General features: G+C 34.2%; 2 protein-coding genes across 2 annotated transcripts; both read right to left on the minus strand.

The window, feature by feature from the left end:
- Positions 1-3,849: 3,849 nt before the first annotated feature.
- LOC137721824 (uncharacterized) lies at positions 3,850-4,837 on the minus strand. The gene is made up of 2 exons (XM_068460833.1): positions 4,574-4,837; positions 3,850-4,493 (listed from the first exon to the last, which is right to left on the minus strand). The coding sequence occupies exons 1-2, from the start codon at positions 4,823-4,825 to the stop codon at positions 3,981-3,983; spliced, it is 765 nt and encodes a 254-aa protein (XP_068316934.1). The 5' UTR covers positions 4,826-4,837; the 3' UTR covers positions 3,850-3,980.
- Positions 4,838-5,191: 354 nt separating this feature from the next.
- On the minus strand, positions 5,192-6,498 carry LOC137721965 (protein ALP1-like). Its single transcript, XM_068460980.1, has 3 exons — positions 6,037-6,498; positions 5,735-5,960; positions 5,192-5,658 (listed from the first exon to the last, which is right to left on the minus strand). Exons 1-3 carry the CDS (start codon positions 6,496-6,498, stop codon positions 5,192-5,194), a joined length of 1,155 nt encoding a protein of 384 aa, XP_068317081.1.
- Between the last annotated feature and the right edge of the window lie 6,052 nt (positions 6,499-12,550).

Raw genomic sequence — 12,550 nt, forward strand, 5'->3', positions numbered from 1 at the left:
TTCAATGGTCATCAGCAAACTTACTGTTAATTGGGCTTTAGAAAGCCAGCATTGCTGGGCCGGTTATCTTCTTAGAGACTATGACTCTCGTATATACTTGCATCCAAAAATACAATAATTTCATTAAAAAAAAATCAATAACAAAATTATAGACACTTTATATAGAATGGTAATACAATTGACGCACAAAAAAAATATTGAGTGGTAACACTTCTAATTATTAGGAGACTTTTTTTTTTTTTTTTTTTTTAATTTCCATACGAGTCATGTTTTGCTAGTGATAAGATGCAAGTTGGGAGAGAATATTGATGTGGTTAGTAGTGAGATGTTGACCCATCTCTCTGAAATCTTAACAAGTTAAACTTTATTTTGGCAACAAGTTCAAAGATATCAAACCTGAATTCTGATAGGCCACGGTTGGATCTTAATTGTTACACCATTGATTTGAGACATCTGTTTTAAGATTATGTACATTGATCGATTTTTAATTTCAAGAACCATTTGTGATTTAAAAATTGTGGGGCTCATTTATATGCCACATCAGCACATAATAGAATTTTTTACAGAATTGAGATTGAAGGATCACATCGATTTGCGACAACTATTTTCAAGGACGACATTGATCAATTTTCAGTTTCAGGGACCATTTTGATGATGTGTGTCAATTTTAGATACCATTTGTGATTAAAAAGAAAAAAACACCCTATTAAATTGTAAAGTGGCTACTTAGCACCTCAATTTAGAAATATTCCCCACTTTCACTTGTAGTGAAAATTTTTAGATTCAATTTTTTTAATTAGTGAGTTCAATACTAAATTATTAGGCTAACTGATTGTGACTTTATTCAAATTTCCTACCGCTTAGGGTAAATATGTATCGTATTACAAAAAAATAAATAAAAAAAAAAAAATGTGAAGCGGTTAAGCTAGCAGACAAGTTTGCTTTTGGTCTGAAGATTTGCTAATTTGTTGTGTTATGCCTTTATCTACTGTTTTATTTTTGGCTTAGCTATCTAAATGGTGTCTGCAAAGTTATCATTAGCACGGAATGTCACGGTCTATATATCCTTACCACATAAATAATCCTCACGCCTCACAAGTTTGGTATTAGCCTCATACCATAACATATGAAGCAGTTCGGTAATATGTTAAATTATCAACTGCATAATAATAGAAGTCCTACAACTACGAATTAATACTTAGTTACAAGCTAACGCTATACACTCAATAACTATAAAATAATGCTTAGTTTGGTAGAGCTTGAATATTGAGTTTGCCTCGGATGACTAGTGTTGTAAAGAGTTGGTGAACATTAATAAAAGATAAAAAGTAATGGATTATGTCAACCAGTGTGTCTCTTCTTTCAAAATATGATGAATATTAAGAGTAGGTGCAACGAAGAAAAGATGTAAACCAAAAAAATAACTAAAGATGCTATTAATATCAAACAATGTTTCTAACTCGGCAGTGTCGTATCTTTGGAAGACCAAGGAACAAAACAAAGTTGAATTTGGGCCGGGGTTATTGACTATACTCCAATATTTCTAAGTTTCAATTTGGCCCAAATTAAGAGTAGTTGAAAGTCAAAATGTTAGTACAAAAATTGGTCATTCTTAACAAAATGCATGATTTTTGTAATCCTCATAGATTAGCATAATTCTTTATTAGCATATGCTCATAATTTTTTTTTTTTTTTTTTTTTTTTTTTTGTGATAGAAGACTAAATAATTTTTTTACTCTCTTTTAGTTGACAAAGAGGGTTTTGTTAATAGGTAATTTAGACCTGTAGTTATTTGGTCTATCCATGCATCAAGGGCTACATACATACATACTTACATACATACATACACATATATATATATATATATATATATTATGTAGAGGATTTTAAACATTAAATGAGGTATTAATTTATAATTAAGAAATAAATAAAAATTAAAACTAAGAAATTAATAAAAACTAAGGTAATAATAAAAATAAAATAAAATACAAAGTCCTGCAAACGTAAGGAAGAAATGAAAATGGTGTCTTGGATGCAAATGCAGAAGCACAACCATCCAAATTGCTTCGTCCAAATGCAATACCTTGAATTCCTATCACTCACACTGTCAAATTTAGTGTCATTCCTTCAATTGATCGATACAAAATCCCGATATAAAAGCAAATCAAGTATTAGTTTGCTTCAAGTCTTTTTCCTTGCTCTTTCATTAAATTGACAAAACTAAGCCCTAAATCAACAACTCCCACTGCTTCCCTCAAAATTTTTATACAATTAAATCTGAGTGTGAATTTGAAATAGAATCAAAGAGGTTTTTGGGGCTTTTACCCAAAGAGGAAAATAAAGACTCAAAAGACTTGAGGTAGCGTTTGGTACACAGACAGGACGGGACGGGACGGAACATATGTTCTGTGTTATGTTTGGTACGCGCAGGACGGAACAAGACGGTTGTTCCGTCGTGCGTTTGGTAGCACATGGACGGAACGGAACCAAAAGATTAAAATGACTAAAATACCCATGTTCCGCTGTTGTTTGGTACAATTTTATGGGCGGAACGGGACATGACTCTTTTTTTTTTTTTTTTTTTTTTTTTCTTTCTTTTTAATAAGTTGTTCAAATTTGAACACTATTATCCATTATTTGTTTTTCTTGGTCCAAATTTTAATAAGTATATGTTGTGTTTCACATGCAAACCCCTTTAAAATTTGTAATTTTTCCCGTTTTCTACACCTCCATTCGAATTTTCACCACAAACCCATCAAATTTTATTGTGCAAATTGCAAAACCCACACCCCAATTCAATTTTTAGTCCCTAATTTTGGTCCTTTCAATTGTGGGTTGTTGTTGTTAAGGATGGATTTATAAGATGTTACAATCCTATCACTAAGGAAATAAATAATTTACATAAAATCATAATAAACTACGAATCCCAAGATTACAGGAATATATACACAAAAGTTAACAAATTGTTGAAGAGAGCTGGAGTATTCAAAGTAGGTGTGGACGGTTGGAGAAATGGCAATGAGAATTAAACTCTTCTAGTGAAAATTTGATGAAATGGAGTAGAAGAAAATTTAACAGATGAAGGGAGGAAATTGATCATCTAATGCATTATTTGGGTTGCCTCCATGATAATTGGGAGGAACATGGTGAGCAGATTAAGGCCTTGATAGAGTGTATTAACAAATTGAAAGAAAGAGAAAAGAAGTTTTAACTAGGTCTCGAATCAAATGGATGCAGGTTGGGATTCTAACTCAAAGTTCTTTCACTAGACCACCATATAGAATAGATGATTTAATACAGTTGAAAAATTGCAAAACATTCAAGGGGTATGGATAGAGGAGGCGAATGTTACATGGTAGACAGTGGAAGAGCATTTCATCAACTTGTTCATGTCTGGGGGTTAGCAAGATTGGGGGGCTATCCTTGACTATGTTGTCCTAATAATATCAGAGAAGGTGAACAATGATTATACAAAGCCAATTAGCAATGACGAGATCAAGGATGATTTGTTCCCAATAGGGTGTTTAAAGGCTCTAGGCCTTGACGGTTTTGAAAGAGATTTTTCCCATTCCTTTTTGGATATTATCTCGGAAGAGATCAATGGCCTAGTTCAGGATTTCTCGAGTGGGGGAACAAGCCCCAAGCACCTTAATAGGTTCTACAAACATTAGAATTGGCCTTGTTTAGAAGGACACCCCTCTAAATATTCCCCATTGCAGGAACAAGGCAAACCACATAAGAGCACATGACAAATGTTGAAAAATATATAAGTTTAATGATCATGCATATCGTAAACATTTTAGGGTTTAAACATTTAGAACTTAAACAAAGAAAATGAAATATGCATAACTTAAACATGAAATATCTGAAATCAAACATTCGTCCTGACTTAAAAAACAAATAATGTCTTGCTAAAGTAATAATGAAAACACTTAGAAGTTGATAAAGTTCCCCATACTAAAACCACAAATACTAAAACCTCAAAGGCTCTCCATAAACACTTTAATGAAATCTGGCTTCTGTGAGTCATCCAAGGTGGTCCAAATACCCATCAGATCGGTATCTTTCACTAACTTCATTGAAATTCTTAACACCTGATCGTATGGGAGACCCATGGCCTGAAGCTCAGAAGGTAGTCTAGCTTTTGCTTCTCTAAAAGTAAAACTTTCACCTAATTTCTTCATTTTAGTAACAGCTTTATTCCAACCTTCACTGATAACAGATACAATATTTGCATCACCATCATTCCTGCTCCTCTTCCTCTTCCTAACAGGTTGAGAAGCACTAGATGTAGCAACAGAAGGAGATGGGGTAGGTGAAAGCGGAGGTATCTCAGAAGTCTCACAATCCTCACTTTCCAAACCCATATTTTCAATTGCATCTGCCGCTGATTCAGCAATGCTACCCGTGGCTCGGTCTCTCCCAAACACCGTACATAGCCGTGGATACAACGGGAATGGCTTATTTGGTTTGCAAGATGCATTGGGATGTTTCTACAATAAGAACCCAAAGAAATCAAGGTTAAGACTTTCAAAGCAACTAATTGATAAAGAATAAGAAAAAAAAAATTTACCTTCACCCACTCCTGTAGTATTTCGTCACTATCCACAACAACACATTTTTTCTCATCATCCCAACCAAATCCAGATGTATTCATCATGTCATATGCAGACGAATACTTTTCTTTCAGATGCTTCAATTTGTTTTGTATATGCTTCGGCTCTATATTAATGCCAGGAATTTGTTCCCTCATCTTGGAGGCAACCGTTACAAAAGTACCAGCCTTAAAATTGCCGGTCTCACACCTAACACCATCAGCAACCATCTCATCGAGGATGGTAAGTAGTACATCCTCCTCATGATCAATCCAATTACGTGAGGTGGCCATATAATCTATCAAATAAGCCATATATTACACAAGTAACACAAATAAATTTATATTAGTTGTACTAATCAATTACCAAATCAAATAAGCCAAATCAAATGACAATGACTACACCTTAATTTTAAAATTTAGTAACACAAATAAACATATCAAATAAGCCATAACATCTAGATAACTCCCAATTACCATATTACAATAACAAACATCTCAATAGTCTTGATGTTACGAATTTTCAAGCCAATTACAACAACTAAATTGAGTCCACATCTAAAAGACAATTACAACAACTACCATGTTAACCAAATTTCAAGCCCTTCTTCCTCTGCACTCATCATATATTTCTCTTGCAAGATCATCCCTCCATTGAGTCCATATTTGGCTTGACTCAACGGTTTCAATGTAGGCTAATACTTCTGGTAAATCTTCCCCTATAGGTAATTCATCAAATGCAAGCCTTGCATTTTCTTCAGGATCAACTGCCATATACATTCTGATAAAATTATGAAGTAAACTACATGCGGTGATCATTCGTCCCTGAATCTTGATTGGATAGTGGGAAGGACTTCGTAAGATAGCCCAACGTCGTTTGAGGAGGCCAAAACATCTCTCAATGACATTCCTAGCATGTGAGTGTTTCATATTAAAATATTCTTCATGATTCCTAGGTGCCCGTGAATTGTTTTCCCACTCTTGCAAATGGTATCTAGTGCTTCTATACGGTGCCGGAAAACCCTCACCATTCGTATATCCGGAATCAACCAAATAATATGTACCTATATTAGTTGATAATAAATTTTAGTTGTTGGCCAACAAAGGTAAGGAAAAATACTAGGTACTTGTTTATCTTACCAGTTGGGACCTTGAGGCCATTAGCTCTAGTAACAGCGTCACCAAGAACTCTCGAATCAGTAGCTGATCCCTCCCAACCGGATAACACATATACGAATTTAAGGTCGTGTGTGCATACGCCTAACACATTAGTTGCTATATGACCCTTCCTTGTTCTATATCTTGGTCTATCGACATCAGGCACAGTGACCCCTATGTATGTTCCATCTAGCGCTCCTAAGCAACCCTAGACAAAAGAAAAACTTATATTAATTAGCAATTACAAATAATTATGTTATTAATGATTTTACTATGATTATTACCTTAAAGCATTTCCATCTCGATTCCGTGCAATCCTCTGGGATAGGGGTTGGTTTTGCAAACAACACATCTTGCAAACTGAGTAATGCACGCAATACTCTACGGACATATCGACTAATAGTTTCACCAGACCTAAAAAATCTAACTTGCATTGACCTATTTTTATTGTGGTGGGCTAATATGTTAACAAAAGTAGCTACTTGCTCCTCTATTGTAACATGACCATCATCTACCAATCCACCACGAGTTTGTAGTAAATCACATAAAACTGCAAATGCATTCCTATCCATTCGTAGCTGCCACAAACAGTTAGTATCACTCAATCGTGTGATACGATTTATTTCCTCTCTCCTAACATGAAGTCTAACAAATGTCCTCTGTTCTAAACTAGCTATTTCCCGTTGTCTCCTTTGTTGTTGTCTATACCTCAACAATTGTGCATTCATAGTAAAGACTTGTGCCATTATAATCCAAACGTTCAAAAGAACAAAGAATTGAGTCTCATATTCATCCATACCTTCACATGCAAAAAAACAACACATGAATGAGTGGAGTATCAACATACGCTAAATTCATTTTAGATACTTGGACTTGGTAATAATGATAATATAATGTATAATAAAAAGCAAGGCCCAACAAACTATACAACGCAAAATAGTTCACTTGGAGGGTTTGGTTTAGACTAATGAAGTAAGTCATTGAAATTAAAAGGAAGTAATAATATATATAATGTTTATGGACGATGCTTTCTTAGCCTAAAACCATTGAGCCATATGATCCAGTGCCAGTGTATGGACCGGACCATACTAGTCCATATAACTATCATGTTATATTTTATTATAGTTAAGCAACGATGAAAACCAAAAGAACGAATTTTTATGTACAGAGACAAAACATTACCATAAGAAAAAAAAAAGGAATGAAGTCCTCAAGAAACGTTGGCTACCAAAAAGGAACCAGCAACTCACCTTATTTATGTGCCACAAAATTCCCAACTACATTGATTAGAGTGCTAGAATATGGCAAGTTGTAAGCGGATATACCTGCAATAACAAACTAACATTTAATATGAAAAATTAGGAAAGTAGAAGTAAGATCAGTCATGTCTCATAATGAAAAATAGAAGACTAATAAACAACCACGAGGCACAAACCCTTGCCTCTCAAAAGTTAAACAGAGTATTATTAGCATTTGATTGCCAACAATAACATAGAAACTGTAATGCAAATAGCGGGCAAATAGGTTGGTAGAGATTAAGAATAACTGAGACCACATACGTGACTAACATATGAACATATTTTGCAAAAACTGTTTGGCCCGTGCAAGAGTCTGGATACCAAGAGCCAATCAATCGAACGATATAGTTTGATTGATTATGAAGGTTCCAAAGTAATATGATTATATTGGATATGACATTACCTCCATAAAGCATTGTGCAGCATAAATTCCTCATAACTATCAATCCAATCCTGTATATGTCCCTTACAATTACAACTGAAGTCCTCTCCCCTAACTTCACAGATCAAGTTTGACTTGATTTCAAACATGCAACAATTAAGTCCTCTCCCCTCATTTTTTCGTGTACCCTATTTTTTCTACATTCTCATTTCCTAACTTTCCTTTGCAAAACTAAAGCAGACCACTTAGTTTCCTGATAAAGGCATAGTTCAGATGATTTGAGCATGACATCACGAAACTGTTTTGGCTTTCTAAGGGTTGTCTGAGTGTCAGTTAGGGGATCAATGGTTTGGAAAGCTGCAAACGAGATTGGGCCTGTTTTTCTCCAATTGCTATATTTACAAAAATATAAATCAATACAGCTCTGGAAACAAGATATGTTTGAAAGAAATGTTCACAAAGACAAAAATCATTAGTCATTACAATCCAATTACAGGCATGATTACTTCAAGCTAAAACTTAAGACAAACACGACAGCGCGTTCAACGAACAAAGACGACAAAAAGTCAAGAGAAGTGCAAAAGCTAGCCTATTATAACTTTTGAAACCTCTAAAACACGAGCGATGAACAGCTAAATCCTGAAATCCACTAAGACCTAAAGGCATTAACAAAACCAGCTCACTCACTTCAAATCAATATCCATACAAATATGATAAAGTCAACAAAACCCAAATTGCTTACCTTTCCTATGAGATAGAAAGGAGAAAGCTTTATCTTTCAAGCAAACACCCACAGGAACAACAACCCTGTTGCCCAGAAAGCAAGAAAAGCACCTCAAAGGAGAAAACCTAAATCAGATCAAAGTACCAAAACCCTGATGCCCAAAAATCCCCTTTTTTTTCCCATTTCACAAAATACAAATTACAGATTGATATGTATTTACTCAAGAAGCAAAATCAGAACCATACAACTCAACAATCAAGAACACAAAGGCATCCAAGAAACACCAAATTGACCAAACTGACCGTCCAGAAAGACAGATTGAAAGCGGAAACAGAAACCAAAGAAAAAAATGTACCAGACCCAGATGAGAAATCGCCAAAAAAAACTAGGCCTGGTTATTTGTGGCCAAGTGCCCGAAAGATCAGTTAGTATTTGCTGGCCCCAGATGAGAAATCGTTATTTTTTATTTTATTTTTTCGAAAGATCAGTTAGTATTTTGCTGCACTCTAGTTGATACAAAATATCAAACACAAACAGAGAACAAATAAAAAGAGAACAAATAAACAGAGAACAAATAAAAAAACATTTGAACAATCGAAGAAAGAGAGACCGAGAGCTACACGAAAACAGATTGAACCTGGAATGGAGATGCAGAGCTGAAGATGCTACGGAAGAGGATGAGGAGGAAGGTTCGCAGAGCTGCTACACGGAAGATGCAGAGGTGAAGAGGCTACAGGGAAGAAGATGAGGAGGAAAGGGAAGGTGCAGAGGGAGGAACACGACGGCTGAGAAGAAGAGGGATAGTTTTTAGGGTTTGTTATATGATTTTTGATGTAAATTTTGAAAAAGACAAGGGGCATTTTTGTCTTAAAATTTTGGAAATTTCTGTCCCACAGACATGGAACAACCCATTCCAGGGTGGGGGTGTGGAACAAAAAATCATCCAAAAATTATTCCGTGGAACAGCGCGTTCCACTCATTTTAGGCGCACCAAACGTGGGACGGAATGCCTCGTCCCATTCTGTTCCGTCCCGTCCCGCGTACCAAACGCGACCTGAAGGTACTTTGCACATATCAATGGAGGCCTTTGTGCGCGTCTTCCTTTTTTTAATTTTTAATTATTTTTCTAGTTTTTATTCTTTATCAATGTTAATATAATCCACATAAGCATTCATGTCATTTAATGATTAAATGAGGACCCTTAGATGTTATGTAATTAACAACTTAAAAGGAATGTAAAAATGTTTGTCAAAATCTTTGTCCATTGATCCTATCCCTATTAATGGGGTATGGTGGGTGGTGGTGGTGGTAACAATAATGGTGGTAATGTGATAGTGGTGGAGAGCAAGTGATCCTCTACCACAGTGGTAGAGAGAAGTGATGCCCTTGCATCACAACATGGGTTTGAACCTCATCGACTCCCTAATCTAATATTTAATCTAACAAATCTGTCATTTGACAACAAAAAAAAAATGATAGTGGTGGTCTATGGTTAGTATTTATAGTGATAGGTAGTGGTTGTCACTTTATTCTCCAAAGGATAAATGATGAGGGTAAGCAGATATTGAAAATATTCACTAGAGGCCCAACTCCACTTTTTATGAAAGCAACGCACATGTTGTTTTTAAAATCTGCTATTTAGAGACCATTACTTTTAGAATAAGCAAAATATTTTATGTTTACCAAACACTTTTTTATTGTTTTGACTTCAAAGTGAAATAACTTTTTGGTGAAAAGAAAAAGCAATACATAATCACGTCAAAATCAGACAAAATCGGTTTAGGTAAATATATCATCCATATGCACTGATTTTAGGGTAAATATTTATTTGGACCATGTTTGGTTGAGAGGATTATGAGAAATTCTATTTACACCTAAAAGTGATATCTAGACTCCGGTTGGGCGTAGTTTGGGTTGGTTTCAGTTTTGGGTCAAAATGATAAACCAAACTGCAACCTTCGATTTGCCTAAATCCCAAATCATAATCGAACCATAAAGACTTGAAACTGGTGTAATCGGTTCACCAATGTTGTAGTTTTGTTTGGTTCGATTTGCGGTTTACATGCATGTATGTATCTACTACCAGATAAAAGTTCAGACCTATGTCAAAGTAAATATTAGAAAAAATTTGTAAACCTTTTTATTTATAAACAAATTCACCATCAAAATTTCAATCTCATAACTTAAATTGACAATCTAATAACTTGAAAAAACTTCATCTCATAAGTCTCATGTTGGATTGCTTTGGTTGATAATTCAAACATTTGTCTAGGAGTTATATAAACAAAATGGATTTATTTTGTTCTATGAAGCGGAAGATGTAAAATTAAGTGATAAGAGAAATACATATTGCACTTAATTATCCACTTAATTATTATCAATATATAGATATTTTTGTCGATATTATCGCGATAATATCGAAGACGAGATTTTCAGCATTTTAATGCGTATATTTAGGCAATATATCACGAGATTAAACTCAAAAATGCTTGAAAAATGCTGAAAATCCTTCATCTTGCGCATAAAGGGATTTGAACCCCTCCCTTTGTCAACCACGCACCTAGGCCTTATCCAACTCACTACAGAAGTGTTTGTGATTACATATTCAGCCTGTAATATTTATATGGTCGTTAAGATGTCTACAAGGCTTGCAAGCTAATATTTATTTTCTAGGATGAATCTCTATATTTAAAAAAAAAACCAAGGGGATTCGAACGCCTCCCATTTTACTCCTTCAAGACCTTGACCACCATATCACTTATGTTTTCGTGAAAATATGCTAAAATATTTATATATATGGTTTTGTTTTGAATTCTTTTTGCAAGAAACAAATTTGCACATGACAATGAATCTTTGACAATTTCTTTTCAAGTATCTACTTTTGAACTACTCACCACGTTCACTCACCTAACTAATTAGTTGTAGTCATATTTCTATATATATGGCTAGGTAGTTCTATTTCTATATATACAAATAAAATCAATTGTTTTGATGCCGTCCCTTATTCTCAACATCTATCCAAAACAAAACATAATGCTCATGTTATTCTCAACATCTATCAACCTAAATGTCCCCCCAAGTTAAAAAAAAACTGAACTATGGTAAGTTATTCTCATTCATTATTGTTATTTAATTTGCTTGTTTGTTATTATCTATTCCAAATTTTTGGTGGTATTATATTTTAAATTGTGTCAATTAATTACTTAGTCAATGGCATGTGGTTTTTAATTTTTCTATTTTTTATTTGGTCACTTACATGTGTGTTTATTGTCTCTTAATTCATTATTAAAGACTTTATATGTTTTCATCACATTTTGTTATATTTGTGTAATTATTATTTTATTGTTGGTCAACGCAGATTCTATTTGGCCTTTACACAAAGGGTTCCATATTTAAGGTAAGTTTACAAACTTATATTTATATTATTGTAATTTATACAACTATAAAAAAATTTGTGTGGACCTGTGCATGTGATTTAAGAACCAAATAATACTTGCATGTTAATTTTTTGAAGTAATTAAGTAATGTTGTATAATTATTCCCTAGGATAATTTTAATATGTTTAATGTTATTTATTATTTTATTATCAAATTGGATTATTATTCATTAATATTAGGTTTTATTATTCCATATTATTTTTATAATTACTTAAATTCTTACAATCATTTTCTTTACTTCCTATTTAATTCTTCTGTAGAATAACTTTATTATTTAGGTTCTCTAATAATTTTTTGGCCAAAAAATAATTGCCTAATTTCCATGAAAAATAAATATAGGTACGTTTAAGATGTCTAGTGGAGTTACTAAACGTGATCCAACTTGGGAACATGGAGACCCAATAGACGGAAACAAATATGGCCCAATTTGCAAATATTGTGGTCGAGTAATGAAGAGTGGCAGAGTGACACGACTTAAGTACCATCTTAGTGGATTAGATCTAGGAAATAATGTCGAACGATGCAATAATGTCCCCTAGAAGTGAAGGCATTCATCACCACATTATTAAAAAATAAAAAACACCAGAAGGAAAAGAAAACACATGGAATGGAAAATATTCGAGCTAGGCTACGAGGAGAAGTCATTGGCCAAGCGGTTGACAGTGATGATGATGACGATGAGGACGAATGTGATGATGACATGGGACCTGAAGAACGACGCAATTTCAAAAAAGCATTATGTGCCTCTAAACAGTCAGCATGGGAAAGAGAACACCTTCATAAATTCCTAATAGAGCACAAGGTTCCGGGACAAGTGGTGGTGCACAAATGAGACGGGGAGCAAGTGTTAAAGAATCACAACCAACACTACCAATAGCCCCAAGTTTATATAAGTCATGCAAAGGACGTCAAAAGAGTGTTTGGAGTTATTTCACTGGAGGTAATATAAAGGAGGGA

Source organism: Pyrus communis, chromosome 17 (genome assembly GCF_963583255.1).
Source record: "Pyrus communis chromosome 17, drPyrComm1.1, whole genome shotgun sequence".
Lineage (NCBI taxonomy): Eukaryota > Viridiplantae > Streptophyta > Magnoliopsida > Rosales > Rosaceae > Pyrus > Pyrus communis.

Excerpts from the sequence above, each read along its gene's own strand:
- LOC137721824 (XM_068460833.1), bottom strand. The coding sequence starts at position 4,825 with ATGGTTGCTGATGGTGTTAGGTGTGAGACCGGCAATTTTAAGGCTGGT. Across the intron at positions 4,494-4,573 it reads TACTACAGGAGTGGGTGAAG|AAACATCCCAATGCATCTTG; the intron begins GTAAATTTTTTT and ends TTCTTATTGTAG.
- LOC137721965 (XM_068460980.1), bottom strand. The coding sequence starts at position 6,498 with ATGGCACAAGTCTTTACTATGAATGCACAATTGTTGAGGTATAGACAA. Across the intron at positions 5,961-6,036 it reads CGAGATGGAAATGCTTTAAG|GGTTGCTTAGGAGCGCTAGA; the intron begins GTAATAATCATA and ends TCTTTTGTCTAG. Across the intron at positions 5,659-5,734 it reads TGGCCTCAAGGTCCCAACTG|GTACATATTATTTGGTTGAT; the intron begins GTAAGATAAACA and ends CAACTAATATAG.